Consider the following 24,379-nt stretch of genomic DNA (forward strand, 5'->3'; position numbering starts at 1 on the left):
GTTTCCCTCTTTCTCTCTCTCCCCAATCCTTCCTCTGTTGGTTTCCCTCTTTCTCTCTCTCTCCCCAATCCTTCCCTCTGTTGTTTTCCCTCTTTCTCTCTCTCCCCAATCCTTCCCTCTGTTGGTTTCCCTCTTTCTCTCTCTCTCCCCAATCCTTCCCTCTGTTGGTTTCCCTCTTTCTCTCTCTCCCCAATCCTTCCTCTGTTGGTTTCCCTCTTTCTCTCTCTCCCCAATCCTTCCCTCTGTTGGTTTCCCTCTTTCTCTCTCTCTCTCCCAATCCTTCCCTCTGTTGTTTTCCCTCTTTCTCTCTCTCCCCAATCCTTCCCTCTGTTGTTTTCCCTCTTTCTCTCTCTCCCCCCAATCCTTCCCTCTGTTGGTTTCCCTCTTTCTCTCTCTCCCCAATCCTTCCTCTGTTGGTTTCCCTCTTTCTCTCTCTCTCCCCAATCCTTCCTCTGTTGGTTTCCCTCTTTCTCTCTCTCCCCAATCCTTCCTCTGTTGGTTTCCCTCTTTCTCTCTCTCCCCAATCCTTCCTCTGTTGGTTTCCCTCTTTCTCTCTCTCCCCAATCCTTCCCTCTGTTGTTTTCCTTCTTTCTCTCTCTCCCCAATCCTTCCCTCTGTTGGTTTCCCTCTTTCTCTCTCTCCCCAATCCTTCCCTCTGTTGGTTTCCCTCTTTCTCTCTCTCCCCAATCCTTCCCTCTGTTGGTTTCCCTCTTTCTCTCTCTCTCCCCAATCCTTCCCTCTGTTGTTTTTTCTCTTTCTCTCTCTCCCCAATCCTTCCTCTGTTGGTTTCCCACTTTCTCTCTTTCCCCCCAATCCTTCCCCTGTTGGTTTCCCTCTTTCTCTCTCTCCCCAATCCTTCCTCTGTTGGTTTCCCTCTTTCTCTCTCTCCCCAATCCTTCCCTCTGTTGTTTTCCCTCTTTCTCTCTCTCCCCAATCCTTCCCTCTGTTGGTTTCCCTCTCTCTCTCTCCCCAATCCTTCCCTCTGTTGGTTTCCCTCTTTCTCTCTCTCTCCCCAATCCTTCCCTCTGTTGGTTTCCCTCTCGCTCTCTCCCCAATCCTTCCCTCTGTTGGTTTCCCTCTTTCTCTCTCTCTCCCCAATCCTTCCCTCTGTTGTTTTCCCTCTTTCTCTCTCTCCCCAATCCTTCCCTTTGTTGGTTTCCCTCTCTCTCTCTCCCCAATCCTTCCCTCTGTTGGTTTCCCTCTCCCTGCCAAGTTTCCCACGAACGGCGCAAAGTCGCGACGCACGCGGCACCAGCCCCTATTTCCGGCCGCTGCTGCTTCTCCTGTTGAGCAGCAGCGGCCGTTACACAAAGAAAAACAAGATTAAAAAAAAAAAATTGAAACCTGTCTGAAACGCGGCACCCCGGCACTGTAGACAGCCATTCGGCATTGGCTGTTGCCCCGCAGCCGCTCCTCCTCTTGCCTCTACGTCACTGCCCCTGGAGGAAGACCCCGGAGGAGCGCAGTGACGTAGAGGCAAGAGGAGGAGCGGCTGCGGGGCAACAGCCAATGCCTAATGGCTGTCTACAGTGCCGGGGTGCCGCGTTTCAGCCAGGTTTGAAGTTTTTTTTTAAATCTTGGTCTGTCCCAGTATGGCAACACTTATGTTCTTATATGCCTAACTGCCTACATTTCAGTGTGAGCATTTAACACCAGCCATTGAGCTAGCATAAGCGCTCACATCATAAATGAGGACTTTTGCTAGTATTCTTGCTCTATGGTAGGTGTGAGAGCGCCTAAATGCAGCAGGCACCTAACTGGCAGTATGCAATAAAGCGCACTCTTAAATAGTCGGAACACCCATGCCCTGCCCATGCCCCTCCCTTGTGAACACCCCCTTTGCAGTCATGTGCTAGAACACTTAGACACCATGTTATAGATTAGCAACCTAAGTGCATTGAGATGCCTGCCACTTCATCCCATTATGGCGCTTAACGTCCAATTGAGCACCAGAAATGAGGCATCTGAATGACACCAAACTTTTGGCACAGTAGGGGGCTCATTGTCAAACAGAAACATTTTTACAAAAAGTGGCACAAAGTGGCGTTTAGACTCCCCCACCCCCCCAAAAAAACGTCAAAATTGCTATTTTCGAAACCCATTTTAAGATGTTTTTCTATGCAGTTCATCTGAAGTGTGTCCAAATCACAAGAGGGTGTGCTGGGGGCAGAATTTAGGCGTTTCTAACACTTGGACATTTTTCTGTCATAATGGACCAAAGCAACAACGTCCAGGGCTAAAACCTCGACATTTTAGGCTAGACCTGTTTTAATAACAACTAAGAGGTAGATGCACTAAACGTTTTTCATCGTTAAATGAGCCCTCAGGGAAGAATTTCCTATCCTTTCCATGCACTTAAGCCTATTTTCCGACGACAGTAGCAGCTAACGAAAACGGAATGGAGATGAGCAATTAGTGTGAAAACCCCATTGAAACGACATGCACTAACCTTTTCCGATTGCCTTTACGCAGGAAAAAGGCAGGAAAACTAACGAGAGGTCTGGACCTCTCGTTAGGACAGCTCCGTGGCAGGAAAAAGTGTTAAGTGAAAAAATAAACAAACTTTGAGCCAATCCCAGCGCATTAGCAGAGCTAAAAGCGCTGTGATTGGTCCAAAGGACCTCAGAAAACACATAAAAAAATAAAAATAAAAAAAGGATCGGGAGGGGGCAAGGGCGCTCATCAGGAGCGTCCTGTACGGACGGCCTTGCCCCCCCCCCCCCCCCCGCTGCTCCCCACTTTCCGCCGCTCCCCCCACCCCGAAAAAGCAAACTTCTAGAAGCCCCTGCCCCCCTCCCTTCCTCACTACTCTCTCACCTCAGCTCCGCCTCCCGACATCCTCCGTCCGTGCCCCGCCCCCTTTTGGGGTCGTCGCCGCCATTCCCCTCCTCCATCGGGCCCCCCTTCCTCTTACCGGGCCCGTGCAGCGCCTCTCTCCTCCGAAGGCGCTGCACGGGCAAGAAGAAAGCTGAATCAGCTGATGCCTGCCTTCGCGATGGCGCGTCTTTCTTCTGCTGCGCCCGCCCCTGTCTGACGTCAGTAACCTACGTAGGTTACTGACGTCAGACAGGGGCGGGCCCAGGAGGAGAAAGACGCTCTATCGAAGCTAGGCGAAGGCAGGCATCAGCCGATTCAGCTTTCTTCTTGCCCGTGCAGCGCCTTCGGACAGAGGAGAGAGGCGCTGCACGGGCCCGGAAAGAGGAAGGGGGGCCCGATGGAGGAGGGGAATGGCGGCGACGACCCCAAAAGGGGGCGGGGCACGGACGGAGGATGTCGGGAGGCGGAGCTGAGGTGAGAGAGTAGTGAGGAAGGGAGGGGGGCAGGGGCTTCTAGAAGTTTGCTTTTTCGGGGTGGGGGAGCGGCGGAAAGTGGGGAGGGGGCAGGGGCTGCTAGAATTTTGCTTTTTCGGGGTGGGGGGAGCGGCGGAAAGTGGGGAGCAGCGGGGGGGGGGGGCAAGGCCGTCTGTACAGGACGCTCCTGATGAGCGCCCTTGCCCCCTCCCGACCCTTTTTTTTTATTTTTGTTTTTATTTGGGAGCCATGTGCTTGCGATTTGACTGTGTTTTGACTGTTTGTGGCATGCGCAGAGCAGCTAACATAACGCTTGGCTGCTCTGCGCATGATTTGGGGGCCGATTAACGATGTGTATTGTGATTCTTTGATACATTGTACGTTTCACTACCGATCTCAGCATGTGTGACTTTTTTTTTTGGTGCATTTTTCGTTATTTTAAAATCGTTAGGGACTTTAACGATTTAGATTTTTTTACGTTTGGTTGCTGCATCTGCCTCTAAGTCACCAAATAGTGCACCAAATGACCACTGGAGGGATTAAGGCAGACTGCTTTATGCCCCCAGTGGTCACTGACCTCTTCTCACCCACCCCCAAAATATGAAAGAAACAGTATATACTAGGCTCTATGACAGCTTCAGATATTATGGTCAGTCCTGTTGGAGTAGCAATCGCCTAGTGGTTGGTGCAGTGAACTATAGAGAAGGGGACCCTTACACTTGTGGTGAAATGTGTAAGCCCTCCAAAACATACCGATAAGCTACTGTACCTACATATAGATGACACTTGCAGGTATAAGGGCTGTTGGAATGGTGTACAGTTGGGTACAGTAGGTTTTTGGTGGGTTTTGGAGGGCTCACCTTACAATATAGGGGGTAAAGGTGAGATTTGTACCTGGGACCTGTTATGTGAAGTCCACTGCAATGCTCCCTAGGGTTTCCCACAGCTATGCTGGTATGTCTGTCTGGCCAGTCTACTAAGAATGCTGGCTCCTCCCACATCCCAGTGGCTTGATTTTATGTGTTTTTCACTTGGATGTTTTTTGTTTTGTTTTTTCAAAAATAGTTCAAAGTGATAGATGCACCGAGCACAAAAACGTCTATCAAATGGCCATTTTCAAGGGTGGAGCAGTGGCTGCGGCAACCTCGGGGGGGAGGGGGGAGCGGTGGCACCCTGGAGGGGGGTGGAGGGGTGAGGGGCAGCGACCTCGGGGGGCGTGGCGAAGGGCTGAAACAGCTCCTCCAACGTTCCAATGTTACGAACGCAGCCAGAGACATTGGAACGTTGGGAGTGCAAGATGAATGTTTGATGAAGCTGCCTGGGGCCGGGCCCGCACTGCTGTTGCTTGGGCTCTCTGGATGACGTCATCCGAGGCTTCAGTCCCAGGCACAGCCAATCAGAATGGAGGCACGGGCCCAGGCAGCTTCATGGAACGTTCATGGTGCAAATTATTGTATTGGATAGGATGTGACAGATGTTTTCCTTTAAACCTCATCAGAATCCTATTCCATGATCTCCCCCCCTTGTTTTTTTTATCACCAATATGCACTTGTTTTAGGACCAATGTTCAAATGTAATGAACAAAGCCATCTTCAGTTCTGATACCTCTAGACAAACTGAGGGGCCCTTTTACTAAGGCATGCCTAAAAATGGCTTGCACTGGTGTAGGCATGTGTTTTGGATGCGCACAGGTACATTTGCTTAGCATGCCTGGAATAAAAGGGCCCTGCTGTAGATAACTTGACCTAAGCTTTAGTAAAAGACCCCCCCCCCCCCCCCCCCTCTGTGTCTTCTTCCATTCCAAGTATAACAAAAGAGAGGGAACAAAGTACAAACTAAAGTCCAAACAAAAAAACAGCACCACGGGCCTTTAAAATGGAACAAAGTTCTTTAATGAATGAGCCTTGACCCGACACGGGCCGTGTTTCGGTGACTAGCACCTGCGTCAGGGGTCACAGTGATGACGTGGAAAACTTGGGGAATAACTCGAATATTTTCATCTACAATATTCCTTACCCCACGTCTCATGTAGTAAAAGCTACAAAGCACCAAGGCACTTTCACTTTCTGTATCAAAATGGTGCTTTGTAGCTTTTACTACATGAGACGTGGGGTAAGGAATATTGTAGATGAAAATATTCGAGTTATTCCCCAAGTTTTCCACGTCATCACTGTGACCCCTGACGCAGGTGCTAGTCACCGAAACACGGCCCGTGTCGGGTCAAGGCTCATTCATTAAAGAACTTTGTTCCATTTTAAAGGCCCGTGGTGCTGTTCTTCCATTCCAAGGACATACGACTTCCATTGAAGATGGATGGAAAACCCCACTGTTAATGTACCAAATTGCTTGCTCCATAAACTTCAATGGAAACAAATCAGACCAATGAAATAAGTCATTCTTTATCCTAAAACAAACTGAACTGAAAATATTTCCCGTTCACATGGTTAGTAATTTCTACAACAGGGACATGGGAAGGGCATGATAGTTCACACTGTGGTGTTTTCCTCATCTTTGTCTTTACTTATCTTGGAACAGAAAAGAATGCTGCATTCACCCAATACGGTTGGTCAAGAAAAGGATGTTTGTATATAATATTTCATTCTATTTTTCAATGAATAGAAAATCAAAAAGAGAGAGAAGCAGGCCACTTATAAGTGTGAAATGTATACTCCCAAGCAGAGTAGAAAAGGCGTCCGCAAAAATATTTCTCATGCAAGGCTGCTTTTTAACATGTCATTGATACTACTAAAACAATCCAGTCATTTGGCGAATATATTTCCTATGTTCTGCTGAGATTAATCTAGTAGGTCTTTGTTTTTTTGTGTGTATATGTCCCATTAGCTACAGTATGCCAGTGCAATGAAATGCTTACAGATTTAAATATAAAGCTGTTGCAAAAAGTATTGGAAAGAGAACTGTGCTGTACTCACAGTCTAGCTTTTCTCTTTCCCTTGTCCAGCACCAAATCCCCCATCTGTGCGAGAAGAGCTTTGTACAGCTTCCCATGACACCATCACAGTTCACTGGATTTCTGAAGATGAATTCAGCGTGAGCTCGTATGAACTCCAGTACACCATCTTCACCGGGCAAGCCAACTTCATTAGTAAGTACAGAAAGGAACTACTGGGGCTGGTTTTCATTTTCAAGAACATTTACCTCATAATACAGCTTCTTTGATTTTGGTTCCATCTTTGTTCTTTCAATAACTAGCCCAATGTATATGATAACTGTACGGTGGTATTATTGAAATTGATATTCAGAGCAAGTTATGAATTTGTCAGCAGGTGGCAAATACAGAATTTGCTTATTTGTATATTTACGGTTATTTTACAGATAAAATTGTGCTCACTGAATGGCCAGATTTTTTTTTCTGTATAATAAGGGTCCAGCATTGAGGAGGAACAAAGGCAGAATTGGTACTTATCCATTTAGGTAGCAATTCTGTAAGTGGGCACCTCTCTGATTCTGCCCAGTAAGAGTGTATTCCATTATAGAATGCTAACATAACTTGATATCGGTATGCCTTTCATTTAGGTATGCACAGACACATCTACCATAGACCTGGTGTAAATATGGATGCCTAACTGCGGCAGGGGATCACGTAACTTCCAGTATTCTGTAAATTAGACATCTAATTGTGTTCTGCCCATGCTGCGCCCATATGAATGCCTCCTTTGCACTTATGCACTATCCCCCTAATTCTGTAAAAATTGCCAAAAACCGTGCACACAAATTTACACATGCAATTTAATTGAATAACAAGCTAATTAGCACCAATAATTGGCTTTTTAACAAGCAATTATTGACACTAATTAAAGTCAATTCAACTTTATGCATGTAAATATAGGCACGATTTGAAAAAGGAGGCACAGAAATGAGTGGGACATGGGCAGAAAGGGGGCGTTCCTAAAGTTGACACATGTTTTTACAGAATAACGGGCATGTTTCAGTTGGTGCAAATGGCCATGCCTAAACTTAAGCGCGATTCCTGGGTGTAAGCATTATTCTATATACCACGTCTAACTTTAAGCGAGGCTTATAGAATAGCGCTTTTTGGGATGCTGATTTTTTTTAGCGCCATAAATCTATGTGTTCTCATACAGAATAGTGCTTAGGGCACTTATATTCATAAGTGCTACTTTTCTATGCATTTACACCTGTAAAGTGGCACGTCACCACAGGCACCTAGTTATAGAATTGCCCTTTATGTGGCACCATTCAACTACTAGAGCAACAAGAAAACAAAAGCAAAAAAGGGCCTTCAGGAGTGGAACAATCAAGACCCGACACAGGCCATGTTTCGGCGCACATACACCTGTGTCAGGGATCAAATGGAGATCAATGCTCTTAGATAAAACTATAAATGAAATAGCATAGCGTGCTGTCAAAAAAGAAGATAAAAATTAATATCTCAAACTGACACTAAGCTATTTCATTTATAGTTTTTTCATTTATAGTTTTTTCTAAGAACGTTAGAAAAACCCCTGATACAGGTGCATGTGTGCCGAAACACAGCCCGTGTCGGTTCTTATGAATAAAGGACTCTTGATTATTCCACTCCTGAAGGCCCTTTTTTGCGTTTTTTTTCTTGTTCCACTTGTCTGCATTCTTGGACCCTGTCTTTTTTTTGCTACCATTCAGCTACAAAACAGATAAGTACATAAGTACATAAGTACATAAGTAGTGCCATACTGGGAAAGACCAAAGGTCCATCTAGCCCAGCATCCTGTCACCGACAGTGGCCAATCCAGGTCAAGGGCACCTGGCACGCTCCCCAAACGTAAAAACATTCCAGACAAGTTATACCTAAAAATGCGGAATTTTTCCAAGTCCATTTAATAGCGGTCTATGGACTTGTCCTTTAGGAATCTATCTAACCCCTTTTTAAACTCCGTCAAGCTAACCGCCCGTACCACGTTCTCCGGCAACGAATTCCAGAGTCTAATTACACGTTGGGTGAAGAAACATTTTCTCCGATTCGTTTTAAATTTACCACACTGTAGCTTCAACTCATGCCCTCTAGTCCTAGTATTTTTGGATAGCGTGAACAGTCGCTTCACATCCACCCGATCCATTCCACTCATTATTTTATACACTTCTATCATATCTCCCCTCAGCCGTCTCTTCTCCAAGCTGAAAAGCCCTAGCCTTCTCAGCCTCTCTTCATAGGAAAATCGTCCCATCCCCACTATCATTTTCGTCGCCCTTCGCTGTACCTTTTCCAATTCTACTATATCTTTTTTGAGATACGGAGACCAGTACTGAACACAATACTCCAGGTGCGGTCGCACCATGGAGCGATACAACGGCATTATAACATCCGCACACCTGGACTCCATACCCTTCCTAATAACACCCAACATTCTATTCGCTTTCCTAGCCGCAGCAGCACACTGAGCAGAAGGTTTCAGCGTATCATCGACGACGACACCCAGATCCCTTTCTTGATCCGTAACTCCTAACGCGGAACCTTGCAAGACGTAGCTATAATTCGGGTTCCTCTTACCCACATGCATCACTTTGCACTTGTCAACATTGAACTTCATCTGCCACTTGCACGCCCGTTCTCCCAGTCTCGCAAGGTCCTCCTGTAATCATTCACATTCCTCCTGCGACTTGACGACCCTGAATAATTTTGTGTCATCGGCGAATTTAATTACCTCACTAGTTATTCCCATCTCTAGGTCATTTATAAATACATTAAAAAGCAACGGACCCAGCACAGACCCCTGCGGGACCCCACTAACTACTAACTAAGTTATCTCTTACCACATAGCATTATTAAGGTAGACCTGGGGAAAGCAACTGCTTATCCTTGCGGGTAATTAGCATGGAGGCTATGTACTTTTTGGGATCCTGCCAGATGCTTGTGGAACAGTATGTATTTTTACTCACATACCCTTTTACATCCATAAAAAGGCATGTACATGTAGAAACTTCTTTATAAAATTACCCCCATAAATTATACATCTAATTGGCGCTGCCTCCAGAACACTCCAAATTGTACTCCCATTTTGTACATTTAATTTGGGCCATACAATAACGTATACATCTAAAATTATCAGTTATTTATTTTATTTATTTATTTTATTGCATTTGTATCCCACATTTTCCCACCTATTTGCGGGCTCAGTTTGGCTTACAATACATTGTATTAATGGAAGTACAATTTGTTACAACTCGATTGTGGTTACATTGTTAGGCATTGAGTTTAAAACAGAGTCTACGTATCGTTAAGAGAATAGTACAATGGAACAAAACAATGGAACAAAGGAAGAACAATGGATACTGATAGGACTATAGAACGATAGCGCGAAAAACATTCGGGTATAGCATTTTTACCTGTAGATTAAGGTTTAAGTATGTTAAAATGAGAGTACAGATGAGAATGTATTGATGTATTACTAACAGCGTGCGTAGACGTCATGTGTTTTGATCCTTTCGATAGATATTTTCGAAGAGATGAGTCTTCAATAGTTTGCGGAAGTCGGTCAGCTCGTTGGTCGCCTTCAGGTTACGTGGAAGATTGTTCCAAAATTGCGTGCTCATATAAGAAAAGGTTGATGCGTGCATCACTTTGTATTTTATGCCTTTGCAATTAGGGAAGTGGAGGTTCAGGAAAGTTAGGGATGATCTTTTAGCGTTTCTAGGTGGTAGGTCTATTAAGTCAGACATGTAGGCTGGGGCTTCACCGTGAATGATTTTGTGGACTAGTGTGCATACTTTAAAAGTGATGCGTTCCTTGAGTGGGAGCCAGTGTAGCTTCTCTTGTAAGGGTTTTGCGCTTTCGTATTTTGGTTTCCCGAAAATGAGTCTGGCAGCTGTGTTCTGGGCTGTTTGAAGTTTCTTAAATATTTGCTCTTTACAACCAGCGTATAGTGAGTTGCAGTAATCCAAATGGCTAAGTACGAGTGATTGCACTAGGCTGCGGAAGACGGATCTTGGGAAGAATGGTCTTATTCTTTTCAGTTTCCACATGCTGTAGAATATCTTTTTGGTTGTGTTGTTTGCGTGATTTTTGAGTGTTAGGTGGCGGTCAATAGTGACTCCAAGTATTTTTAAAAGTTTCTGAAATTGGAAGATTTAGTTTTGGTGTGTTTATAGCGGTGAATGCATTCGTGTTGTATTGGGAGGTAAGTATCAGGCATTGAGTTTTTTCTGCATTCAGTTTCAAACGAAATGCATCTGCCCAGGTGTTCATGATGTGTAAGCTTTGGTTGATTTCATTGTGGATTTCTTTAATGTCTTGTTTGAAAGGGATATATATTGTTACATCGTCAGCGTATATATGTGGGTTAAGGTTATGGCTTGCTAGAAGTTTTGCCAGGGGTGTCATCATTAGGTTGAAGATAGTTGGTGAGAGGGGTGATCCTTGTGGTACTCCACATTCTGGTGTCCATGCTGCAGACGTAGTTGAATTTGATGTGACCTGGTATGAGCATAAGGTTAGGAACCCCTTGAACCAATTTAGGACATTGCCTCCGATGCCAAAGTATTCAAGTATATGTAGTAGGATTCCGTGGTCCACCATGTCAAAGGCTCTTGACATGTCAAATTGTAGAAGGAGTATATTGTTGCCGGTTGCAATCATTTGTTCTTTTATCAAGTTTCCTGCCAAGGTCAGTCTGAGAGATTAAAGGTCATTCTTCAAACTGAGACACCCACATGGAAGCGGACTGTGATAATCAACAGGCTGTTAGCTATCTGTGAGACAGCATTTCTGCATACCAACCTACAAACTATCTAGAAGATCAATGACAAATGCAGGGCTTTTTATTTCTGGGGTACTTGGCGGAACTTAGTATCAGCATCTTTTCCAGTGCATGCTAAAATTGACCTACTGTTCCCAAATATTAATGAAAGAGCCCAGACTCTGCACACCAATGCTGCCTTGTCATAGATTCTGTGGCTGGCTGCAGGGGGCCTGGTTATTTTGGGGCAGGTCTCCCAGGCCCTCATGATCAAAAGCCCCGTGCTGTTCCAAACAGCGCTTTAAAATAGCGCTGGAACAGCGCGGGGCTTTACCGCACCGATGATCAGAGATAATGCATGCAAATTTAAGCAGTGCAATTATCTCTGATCATGGAGTAGAAGTGCGGGCGAATTGTGCCGAGCATGCGCTCAGCACAATCCTCCCGCACTTGTTTGACAGGTCTGGGCTATCAAAATCTCAAACCTGTCAAACACAGAGGCTGGAGGTCCATGGGACCACCAGGCCCTGACTACCCCTGCCCCGAGCAACGGGGGCTGGAGGTCCGGTGGACCTCCGGTCCCCCCCGACGATCCCAACCCCCCCCCCCCCCCAGGTTCAGGGAGGGCTGGAGATCCGGTGCGTCTCCAGCCCCCCCAAACCCCCAGAAAAAGACTCCCTGATGGTCCGGTGGTCCAGTGGCTGCCGCCGGCGGTCAGCCGCCCCCCTCCCTCCCTCCCAGCGAGCGACAGGGGTGGGCGAACCTCCAGCCCACCCCAGAGTTGTCTGCCGCCGAATCCCTGGTAAAAATAACCCCAAACCTCCTCCCGGGCCCCCTACCTTAGTTGGAGGAGGGACGCAGCCTGCCTCCCTCCTCTTCCTTTGATGCCACAAAATGGGTACGCCCTGCCCAGTGCATCCTGGGATGCGCTGGGCGGGCTACACACCATATAAGGGAGTTTCCTGGTAGAAGGGCAGGACCCACAAAAACTCCAAGAGAGCAGAGTGGAAGAATAAAAAGGTGCATCTGTTGCCAGCAGAGTCCCCTCCCATTACCATCTATAATAACATAGATGCTATTACATACCAGTGGGCTGATGCTCAGAACCAAACTAAAGCAGTAGAGGCAATTAGCGCCAGATTTGCGCCTGCATTAGTGAGCGCAGAAAGCTCAAATGCTCTAGTGTGGGAGATAACTTGTGTGCCAAAGATTAGTGTAAATAGAATGCTAATGTAGTCAAACGGATGTTAATGAGGTCATTTCCTATTCTCTCCCAATGCTTAGAGAACGAAACAAAGCCACCTTACTGCCAAAAAGAAAAATAACGCCAGCTCGGAGCAGGCATTAGGGTGTTTTGAAGAGAGGATTTCTTATGATTCTTTCTTTTTTTTTTTAATCTTTATTTATCAATTTCAATTTTTTCACAAGCATTTACATCTTGAATAAGTAAAGTAGTACATATTAAATAGTATAACCATAGATAATAAAGCAAAAATTGTATCACTTGCATTAGACCACCATGAGGTGGGGGGTTAAGCAGTTACTCAGGAGATGAGATTCAAATTAAGAAAAACAGTACAACATAATCTCTAAGAGAAAGGCTTAGCCTAATTTAAACCAGTTATTTACATTGTGTCTCTTTAGATCTATTACTTGAGGCAAATTGTACCTGTTAGTCACAACATGTATTAAATTATCTTTTTCTGACCAATAGACTGTTTTAAATGTTCAGGATTTAAGAAAACATATTTAACCCCAAGATATTTGATGTTGCATTTACATGGGTAATTCAGATTGAAAGAGGCTCCTAGAGCCAGTGTTGCAGGTCGAAGTGCCAAAAACTCTTTTCTCCTTGCTTGTGTCTGCTTTGTAACGTCTGGCAATACCCAGATTTTGCCCCCATAAAATGGGGTTTGTAAGTTTCTCAGCATGATTTTCCTAACATTTTCCAAGTCCTGATGAAAAATAAATGATACCAGAAGATTTTGGCGCTCGGTTGACTCTGTTAATGAAGATTCCAATAGTTCTGATATGTTGAGATCATTTCCTTCCTTTTGAATATCATATTCTTTTTCCTTCACTTTTTTCATTGGAAGATAATATATTTTATTCAGCGGAGGTATATTATCTTCAGAAAATTTCAAATTTTCTATTAGATATCTTTTAAAAATTTCATGCGGTGGGTAGATTGGAGTCTTGGGGAAATTCAAGAAGCGTAGGTTTAATTTCCTATCAAAATTCTCAAAATATTCCAACCTCCCATGTATCAAAGTATTATCTTGTATTAATTTTACAGTGGTTTCCTTCAACTTAATATTTTCTTCAGATAAATGATTTATCTTATCTGCAACATCATTTTTCATAGTAGTAAAAGAAGAAGTCAAAGTCTGAACATTTACTACTAAAGATTCTATCTTACTTGTTGATGCCAAAACAGTCTGGAGCGTCCCCCATATTGCCTCAAGTGTTACCGGCGCAGCTTGAGCCTCCGATGGTAGAAGGACCTCGGGAGAGGTTTCAGCTATAGGGCCCAGATGAGATACCAGTCCTCCACTTTCACGGGTTCGTGATTCACCTCTAGAGCTGATCTCTGCCGGTTGCGGCGGAGGAGAACGCGTTGGGGGGGGCAACGATATGTCCTGTCCCTGGAGTACGGCTTCTCTTTGCGCACGTTGCTCTGTGGGAACTCCCAACGCCTGGCTGGTTCTCGCGAGATATCCCTCGATTGTTTGCTGGGTTGGTGTCGATGTAAGAACCAGCTGGGCTCCCGTTCTAACAAAAGCCTTTCTCTTAGTGTGAGGCATCGTGGCAAAGAGGTAAGAAGTAAAAAGTTATTTTAACAACGGTAGAAACACTTGAGAAAGGTTTAACTCCAGCAAAGTTTCTCGAGGTTATTCGCGGTAGAGTATTGCGGCCGCCATCTTGCTCCCCCCCCCCTTATGATTCTTTCTTTAAAATCTGACAGTTTTTATATAATTTGGAAGCAGAAGGAAGCTTGTGCAAGCCCCTAAGCACTGGTAGTGAGAGACAAATGTTTGCGGGTCAGAGCAAACCCAAAAGTGATTTGTTTCCTGCATTTAAATATAAGCTTTCCAAATAAAAAAAAATTGAAATGATTATATTTAAAGGTGCCAATATGTGCTTCACTTTCAGGTTTGTCGGGCACATGCACACAGGAGTTGAGCTTACCGCAAAACTCTTCCGTGCATGCACCAAGCGTGTTCCAACCTTGTTTTTGCTTTTACAGTGCATATATAATTTGAATACTACTTCCTTTGATCATTGGTGAGCTAGGTTTGTACGCTGTTCCAGCAGTATGATTTCTGCGCTATTGGCTTACCACAGGAGTTCTGAGTATCGACCCACAGACGAGTCTCCTAGAAAAATATGGCACTTGTTAATTGCACTGGGCTAGCCAACAAAAAAGGTGCTTCTCTCTCCCAACTTAAGCTTAGAGTTACTAATGTGTACTATTGCTTTAGCACATGCTAATGTCGTTAACGTACATTATTTTCCCGCAGGTCCTATTTTATGCAGTGAGACCTACTTACAATAACACACATTAAGTGTTCATTAGTCTCTCTATGCTGTTAGTGTCCTCAGTGAGAAAGTATGCTGTATATGACTTTTTACATCAGATCCTGGACAGAAAGGGTAATTTTGTAAGACTGTAACCTTGGGAATATCCTTTGAGAATCTGTTTCTTACATTTCAAGTCCTATATCCTTCACGTAATTTTTAAAAAATCTAACGTTTCTAAACTACATAAATATTGAAGTTGATTGGGTTCTAGTATTTTATTTGGGGTTTCTTACTAAGCTCTACAATATATTAACCCTGACTTACTTGGATCCTGTATCATTCTGGTTGCCACTTTGATGTTTGTAATCTGTTTATTCTCCAAATTCTAAATAAAGACTTCTTTCAATTAAAAAAAAAATCCTTATATGAATTAGAAACATAGGGGCTCTTTTACTAAGGCACGTAGGTGCCTACGCATGTCCAACGTGCACCAAATTGGAACTACCGCCCAGTTAACGCGTGCCCCATTTGGTAATTCCATTTTTGACGTGTGCTCAAAACTCGTGGTAGAAAATATTTTCTATTTTCTACCGCGTGGCGCTTAACTGGCGGTAATGGACACTTTATGTGCACTGGCCGCTTACCGCCCGGTTAGTGCGTGAGACCTTACTGCTAAGTCAGTGGGTGACGGTAAGGTCTCAGCCCGAAAATGGATGTGCGCTGGTTTTAATTTTTGCTGCAAGTCCTTTTTCGGCCACAAAAAAAGAAGCACCTTTTTTCCAGGCTCGCTGAAAAATTGACCTGCGTGTGTACAAAACATGCCCCTCCAACAGCGCAGGCCACTTTTCAGCGCACCTTAGTAAAAGGGCCCAATAAATAGCAAACGTGTGACAGGTAGACTACAAGACTTATCCCTTCTGCCCATCCCAAAATCCTTTCCTCTCCCTTAGAGATCCTCCATGCTTTTCCCATGCTTTCATGAATTCATATGCAGTCCCAGTGCATATTTTCTAGCGAAAAAGATTCCGGTACTCAAATGGCAGGCCACCCTTCAGGGGTGGGAGTGATCACTGAGGGACCCACCCCACAATAGCCAAGCCCCCTGCAACTAGTAACTGAACCTATGATAAGGCAGAATTGTTGTGTAGAGCCTGAGCTCTTTCATTAAAACTTGGAGACCATGGGTCAGTTTTAGCAGACAATGGAAAAGGTGCCAGTACTCAGTACCCCCAAGTACCCCCTCAAAAAAAGCCCTGTACAGTCCTCATTTTCACCATCTCCACAAGTCCACTGGGAGGGTGTTCCACACATCCACTAACAGTACCTTTCCATAAAGAAATATTTCCTTGGAATATTCCCGAGTCTCTCCCAGTTCATAGAAGCTGTTGAGAAAGTCATGACTATGCAGTTTCTGTCTGTGTCCTTTTCAGTTTACATATGAGTTTCCTGTTGCTAGGAAAATTGCCTTTGTTAAGTTTTGTCCAACTGGGAGAATAGCTTCGTATATCAACTCTTATGGATACAGCAAGATGGCACCCATTCCTGCATCTGAGATGACATAAGCACAAAGCTTTCCTATGCCAAGGAAGACACACATGTAAACCGACAAGCAAAAGAACATATAGTCAAAAATTGCCAAAGAGACATGTATACAGATACTGGAGGAGATTCTATAAATAGTGTGAAAGATTAGGTGCTGAGGGGGTCTTTTACTAAAGGTTAGCACAAGTTATCTGCAGCAGGTCCTATTTTATTCCTACGGGCCCTGCTGCAGATAACTCGAATTAATCTTTAGTAAAAGATCCCCCCCTCCCGAACCCCTATTCTATAAAGGGTGCCCGACCATTATAGAATACTTTATATAACAGGGTTAGTTCAAACAGATAACTTTAAAGCGATCCTTCATCAAACATTAGAATATATAGAAATGCCCAGATAATTTACTCTCAAATTTTAAAGGACCTCTGTTGTTCCACTTAAGATGTAACCTTTTCCATACCTTGAGGATTCATATACCCATCGACCCAATAAATTTGTATATTTTTGTAAAAAATGTTGACATATCTTTTATATGACAAATATATACTCATCTGGAAAGTATTTTATTCAAGCCAGTCGGGGGCCATTTCCGACATGACTCATGTTTCGCGCTCAGGCTGTCTCAAGGAGTGTCCCCTAAAATAACAAACCACTGTGAGGAGGCAGGAAACTACAAAGTCCAGAATGCACTGAAGCAGCAAGGGAATCAGAGTCAGGGGAAGGACTCTAGGAAGGAGAGTGAGAAGCCAGGAGTTGATTGGGAGATTGAATCAGGTGTGCGAGGTTTTCAGGCAGCTTTATTAAGACAATGGTGGAAAGCTGGAGGGTGGAGATGGAAGCGCTGGGGAAGCTCTCTGCTGAAAAGGTGACAGCTGCACTACCCTCTGAGAAGGAAAAGTAAATGCTTTTGTTTGGCTGTTTGAAATGTGTTAGTTTGAGGAACTGCTTTATGTCTGAAAAGGGTTTAATTAGAAGACTCTGAGTAAATGCCTTTTTGTTATGCTTGAGTTAAAGAAGCAATGTGTGAGTTAAAGAAGAAATAAGCCATGAAGATTATGTTAAATGGCAACTAATAAAACCTTTAGTTATAAGAAGCCTGGTGTTGATGAACCTTTGTGAAAGGAGAAGAGGAGGCAGAGAACTCCCCTGTGTTTGAGGCAGTCCTGGTGAATTACTGAGAAGTGTAGAGCCCGACAGTGACTGTGTGTGAAGGAAGCTAAGCAGGGTCAGCCCTGGCTGGGTCCTGGAAGGGTGACCAGCTCACACCACATATTAAAACCTTTAACTCTCAAAGCTTTATCTACCTTTAAGTGGCACTGCTGACTCCTTTAAAATTTGAAAGAGTAAATTATCTGGGCTTTATAGAATGGTAGCATAGTGTGCAGGTCATGGCTAAGTTTGGGCATAAGACTTATACATCTTCAGGTTTGTCATCTTAGAGTCAGTGGACACCATTTTGAAAGGTTTCTGACACAGAATTTGGTTAGCCCCCTGAGGAAGCTCAAGAATAGAGTGAAACGGAGAGCCCTTTTGGGTGGAGATTTAAAGCTAAGAGTCATAATATATACCTCATGAAGTGCCTTAGAATGTTATAATTATTAAGCAATATCAAATGATTCATGGAATGAAAATTGATGTAATGAATAAAAACTTGGAGTTTTTTGATCAATGATAATAATAGAAACATAGAAACATGACGGCAGATAAAGGCCATATGACCCATCCAGTCTGCCCATCCTTTGTAACCCCTAATTATTCCTGTTCCTAAGCGATTCCACATGCTTATCCCATGCCTTTTTAAATTCTGGAATAGTCCTCGACTCCACCACCTCCACCGGGAGGCCATTCCACACCTCCACCACCCTTTCTGTGAAATAATACTTCCTTAGGTTACTCCTAAGCCTATTCCCTCTTAACTTTGTTGTATGCTCCCTCATTCCAGAGCTCTCCTTCATTTGAAAAAGGCTCTCTTCCTGTACATAAATGCCCTTGAGATATTTAAATGTTTCTATCATGTCTCCTCTCTTCCAGCGTATACATGTTGAGGTTCATAAGCCTGTCCCTATAATTTTTGCATTCAAGACCGCTTACTAATTTCGTAGCCGCCCTCTGGACCGACTCCATCCTGTTTATATCTTTCCGTAGGTGCAGTCTCCAGAACTGCACGCAGTACTCCAAATGAGGCCTCACCAGAGACTTATACAACGGCACTATCACCTCCTTTTTCCTGCTGGTCATGCCTCTCTTTATGCACTCAAGCATCCTACTGGCTTTGGCCGTCGCTTTTTCTACCTGTTTGAAAGCTTTAAGGTTGTCAGTCACAATCACCCCCCAAGTCCTGCTCTTCTTTCGCACACTGAAGCACTACACCCCCTATACTGTACCGTTCCCTCGGATTTTTGCGACCCAAGTGCAGGACCCTGCATTTTTGCGATTGAACCTTAGTTGCCAAATATCGGTCCACTCCTCTAGCTTCGCTAGGTCCTTCCTCATGTCATTCACACCCTCCAGAGTGTCCACCCTGTTGCATAGTTTAGTATCATCCACAAAGAGACAAACCTTACCAGACAGCCCTTCCGCAATATCGCTCACAAAGATGTTAAAAAGAGCCAGCCCTAGGACCAATTCCTGCGGTACTCCACTGATGACCCAATCAGTTACTCTAGGTCCCGCACCAAGGGAACTCAATTTATTTATCGGTCGCCTGTGCGGAACCGTGTCAACGGCTTTGCGCCCCTCCCAAATCCAACTGTTTGGTCACCCAGTCGAATAAGACAGTCAGATTCGTCTGACACAACCTGCCACTAGTGAAGCCATGCTGCCTCAGGTCTCGCATTCCATGTAGTTCCAGAAATGTCACAATCCTCCTCCTTTTCAGAAGCGTTTCCATTAGCTTACTCACCACCAATTCCCAACCTCTTCCTTACTTCCACTCTTGTGCAAAGGAACCACATCCGCCCTTCTCCAGTCCACCGGGACCACTCCAGTTTCTAAGGAAGCATTGAAGAGGTCCATCAGCGGAGCCGACAGAACTTCTCAGAGTTCCTGAAGCACTCTTGGGTGTATCCCATCAGGCCCCATCGCTCTGTCTACTTTTAGTTTGGCAAGCTCCTCACAAACACAGTCCTCTGTAAACGGGTCTTGGTCTACCAAACATCCATCCCCTTTAGCCTAATGGAGTCTAGAAGAAGCTGGCACTTAGAAAAACATTTTTTGATCTTCTGCCAAGCGTAGACTATTGAGGTCTTTTTCTTCACAATATAAATTAGAATTATATCATTTGGTAACAGCTCATGGTGACTAGTTATCATTTTTTTTTTTTTTTTTTGAAATTTCAGCTTGCTAAGTGCAAGCCATTTAAATGGTCAGGAGCCTCTCCTGGCTGTTAAACGGCTTTAAATATAAGTCGATTGGATCTCCTGGATCCCTGTCACAGGCACATAGCCAAAATGTGGCCATGTCAGGTCTGTTTTTTTCTTGTTGAATGTTTGTGACCGATAAAGCTTTGTTTTCCTGCCTGATGGACCTTTGATGGAATGCCCTCTTATGGTTTCCTCCCAGCCTCCCCCCCCCCCCCCCCCCCCCCCCACACCATCTCTGCCCCCTCTCTTGTTTATAAGCAAGGTCCTGCCTGTATTCAAATTATATGTGAATAAGTTCTTGCGTGGCTTATAATTGCAAGCCCGACAGATAATAACTGAAATGCAACCAGTAATAGCACACACACACACATTAAAAGCTAAAGCTGAACAATAGCTGAAATCTAAAAACCATATGATGCTCAGTAATAAATGAGACCTCACTAATAAGGGCAAAAGCAAAGTAAATTAAGCTGCTAACAATTATAGTGAATGGAAATTTGCCTGGTTTTTAGTACTGTAGCAATTGGCTTCATGACGATCACAGCATTTTTATTGCAGTTTAGAAGTCTTTAAAGGCACAGACACATATTTTTAGCATTTTGTACCCTTGCAGAGATCCTTACCGAGTCTCTATGGCAACTAGCTAAAGTAGAGCTGGTTTCTAGGGCAAGTTCTGAAGTCGTACAGTATATGGCCTTTTTGAAATAAAAAAACAAAGGCCTGACAGCAGCTGGCTCTGATCACTGGCGGATGGCAAGTTTCGATGTCTGTGTAATTGTGTAGGTAAGGTTTTTGCCAAGTGCAAACTTTTATACATTTTCACTCTTTGCGTCTGCACAAAACAGGAATATTTCACATGGAGATGTAATGGCCAAGTTAAAGAAGCCTTCAAGGAGGATTCACTCTTTGCTGTAATTTTGCCTCTGCCTTTGTGACCCTCATTAGAATAGAGTGCTCGAAAGGGAAGCTATCGAATGCAGGCACATTCAGTCCTGTTATTCATGTGAAAATTCCATTACTTGAGACTTTCTGATATGGATGCAGGTAGGTTTAACTATTCTTCTAGGGCTCATTTCTGGAAAATTCCTGAGCTCCATAAATAGCTGAGTATCTGGAAGATATTCAGGCCAGCTCTGGAGATCTTCAGCTCTGTCCCATAGAGATTTATTCCATTGTATGCTGACAACTCAGTTCCCCTGCTGAGGCCAAGCAAGCTGTTTAAAACGTGAGAGTTTCCATAATGAATAAAGTTATTGCTGCCAAGTCACTTGTACACTGTCTGCTGCCAACAGTTTCACTGTCAATGAGGTACCTTGGCACACTTTCAAAGGTCTCACACAGTTAGCTATTTTTTCCCTACTTCCTCCACTTATCCCTTTTCTCTTTCAAAATGTCATTCCCCCTCTTATCCTCTCTCTCTGTCTCTCTCTGCCGTTTCTTTTTCTTCTGAGCTGATGTTTTCCAGACGATACTCTCCCCTTCTTGCTTCTTGCCCCTTCTTTTTCCTGTCATCTAGCAACTTGCAAGGCACACTTCATCGCCTTCCTTTTCTCTTTACCTTACCCCTGTTTCTTAACATGATCTTCTTATGGTGCATTATTATTTTGCTGTGTTTCCTCAATCAGATGGCCCAGTGACAACTGGCATGTTGCTCTTTTCTTCACAAATACCAACCCCAACACTTCGTCTGTAGCCTCATCTCCACCATAGCAGTACCATCATTTCCTTCACTTCTCCCTATATTCATATTGACTGATATTGAAGATGACACCCTTTCCTTTCTTGTCCCGTTGATTCTCAGATCCAGTTTTATTTCTCTCTCTCTGTCTCTCTCTTCTCCCAAGAAGCATTTTCCTATATACCATTTCCCACTCTTCCATATCTCCTCACATAATAGATGATGAGAGTACAGGATATTTTATTAACTCGTATAGTCCACCAACTTAAGAGCTGTCTGTGTGTGTATTTTCTAAGGAAGATGGTTCAGACTATGGTATTTATTTGAGTACTGTAATATTTGTTACCAGAAATTGCCAACCCCATTGCTGTGGTGGTTACAGCTTTTACAGAATGTTGCAGCTAAATTGATTTTTTTTTTTTGGGGGGGGGGGGGGGGGGGAGGAGGTTGACCTTGAGATAGGGCCATCCCTTATGTTGTCTTTTGAAGGCTCCCCCGAAGAAGCCTATGATTAGGTGAAACCAGTACTGTGTTGCAGAGAAAGACAAATCTTAATTCCATAAGGAGGGATTGTAAGCTAATTATTAATTGTTTATAGCTCCCAGAGGAACAACATATTTGAATAAGATATGTTTTTGGACGTTTCTATATTTTGTGAACATTTATGAAGAATAGCACTTTTGATTTTTTTGGTGATACTTAGTATGTCGGAGGTTTTTCCATGTGCGGTGAGGAAGATAATATGGTTTCAACATAACCAATGCTCTAGCCTAGCTTCATGACAAACACACAATTGTACACCACTACCGTAGCTCTTAGGGGTGAAGGAGGCAACTACATGTGGGTACAGTGGGTTGTGGAGGGCTCCCATTTACCAGCACAAGTGTTACAGGTAGGGGGGATGGGCCTGGGTCCACCTGCCTTAAGTGCACTGCCGTACCCACTAAAAGTGCTCCAGGGACCTGCATACATGCAGGCCTCTAGGACTTGTTGCTGCTGTATAACCTTGGCATACCAGTTGACACCTGAAGACTAATCTCTTTGAAAAAGTCCTTTATTTGAATAAGCACGTTTACTCACAATTAACTGCAGATCAGAGGTTGTGCCCCACTGGAAAAGAGTCTCCCTGGTACTGAGATTAGCAGTAGGTCAGAGCTGACAGAATGATGTACAATGCCCTCTTTCAGCAACATTCAAGGTAATAACTAAGTTCTCTAACGTGGGTAACACATGAAAGGGATCTAAAACCTGCTGACAAAAATGGCCACTACCTCATGGACTATCGGAAACAAAACTGGCAACACTGTGACCCAGTTAGCAGGGGGAAAGCACCATGGAAGTAGAGCCCACTACCCTACACCCACCACAATGCATTGCTGATGTGACTCTTGCAGTGCACCTAACAGAAAAGGTGTCACACTCACCCGAGAGCCACATCACAACCAGGGAAAGGCTGTCAGAGGATACAACACATTCTGCTGTCATGGAGGTGGGTACGGCATTTGAGGCTGGCATACAGGCTGGCAAAAAAGGTTTTTAGTTTTATTGTTTTAGTGTGGGAGGGGGTTGGTGACCACTGGGGGAGTACGGGGAGGTCATCCCCGATTCCTTCCGGTGGTCATCTGGTCAGTTGGGGCACCTTTTTGAGGCTTGGTCGTGAAAATAAAAGGACCAAGTAAACCTGGCGAAATACTGCTGAACACCGCTTTTCTTTTCCATTATCCGCGAAAGCCGGCCATCTGGTAGCCATGCCCATGCCCGCCCATGTCCTGCCGTCGCTTCGCCGCCGACACGCCCCTTGAACTTTCGCCAGCGAGGCGACGGGAAAGCAGCGATGCTGTCAAAAAAGCCGCTTTCGATTATACCGATTTCGCCGCTTTTGCGAGATCGCCAGCCATCTCCCGATTTATGTCAGATGGCCGATGATCACTTTCGAAAATAAGCTGGATGGTCTGCTGATAGTCATAAGTGGCAGCAGTTATATTTGAGCACATGGTTTTCCCCTTCCTTATATTCTGTGTTTTCTACTTTGAATTATATTTTGAATTGAGTTAGATTTATTTTTTAGTTAGAGTTTGATGTACTATTAAAGTCTGTGTAATATGAAACATTTGACTAGCCTCTTTTTGATTGTCTCATATTTTTCACCTGGAATGCCAGAAAACATCCCACATCAGTCAGACTTCCTGACTTAGCCCCACACTTGTTTTTTTTTTTTCCTTTAGATTTGTAAGTGATCAGCATTTGAATCATTCTCCTAGCCATGCCCAATTTCCACACAGACAGCAGACAAGACGTTCTCATAGGTCTCCGTTAATCTATGGTTATTTTAGCTGCCAGTGGAGGCAAGAATAAAGTTTAAAGTCTTATGTTTAGAGTTTTGTGCTATATATGAAATGGGGTTGGGCTATTTTGCAGAAGAACCTTCAAATCTAGTTATTTGTGTCTGGGTACAACCTTGAAATTGGTGATCCTAGAATTAAAGGGCTTCTGACTAGTTAGCACTAAAAAGCAAGTCTTCGCTAGGGTAGTTTTGGATTTCTAGAATAATCTACCAGTGTCAATGGGAGAGGAATTAAGCCAGGAAATTTCAGATAGTTTGTTAAAAGCGTTGCTGTTTAATCATTATTTTCCTGAATTCCAGTGCTAATAATTAGGAGGAGATTGTTAGCTGATTTTATTGTTTGATTTTTCTTTTATGTACGTTATTGTGGAATTTTGTTCTGTAGGATATGTGTGTCTGTTTTGATATTTGTAAGATGCTTTGTACATCCTTTCAGGTGACAAAGCAGGTTTTACATTTGTAACTAAAATTAAAGTAAACTAAATTAAATACTTGCTGCCTATATCTCTGTGTCTAATTAAAAAATTACCCCCTGAATGCCTCAGCCTGCAATATACCATGGCTCTACTCGCAGAGCACCAGCCTTCAACTGAAACAGTGCTAGTTTGAGGTTGGCCAGAGCCCCTGAGTTCTTTTATTGTGTATCTTCTTTTGCTCTTGTTGGTCTGGTTTCTGTAACTACTGTATATCTTCTCTTGTTATGAAGTTATTATTGTGCACCACCTCTTTCTGCTTTTGGGCAGGTTTCTGTTGTTACGCTCCACATTGACTTTGTTAGAAGGCAGGTTTCTTTTTATTTTTTTTGTTTTTTTTATTATGTATGGACTATTGGTGTCATTAGGGGAAGGCACAGTCATTGGGCAGTTTTTGTTGGATTCATTCTTTGTTATATAGCTTACAGTGATGTAGGAAGTTCTCAGTCTTCCCCCTGCCTCTTCCCCAAATGCAACAGG

At 43.9% G+C, this 24,379-nt stretch overlaps 1 protein-coding gene across 1 annotated transcript in view; it reads left to right on the top strand.

Moving 5' to 3' along the window:
• MID2 (midline 2) overlaps positions 1–24,379 on the top strand; it is a 721,370-nt gene that overhangs the window by 583,056 nt on the left and 113,935 nt on the right. The window contains exon 7 of the mRNA XM_030209458.1: positions 6,250–6,393. Within this exon, the coding sequence (XP_030065318.1) occupies positions 6,250–6,393 (144 nt within the window). The remainder of the gene's footprint in view (positions 1–6,249; positions 6,394–24,379) is intronic.

This window comes from Microcaecilia unicolor, chromosome 7 (genome assembly GCF_901765095.1).
Source record: "Microcaecilia unicolor chromosome 7, aMicUni1.1, whole genome shotgun sequence".
Lineage (NCBI taxonomy): Eukaryota > Metazoa > Chordata > Amphibia > Gymnophiona > Siphonopidae > Microcaecilia > Microcaecilia unicolor.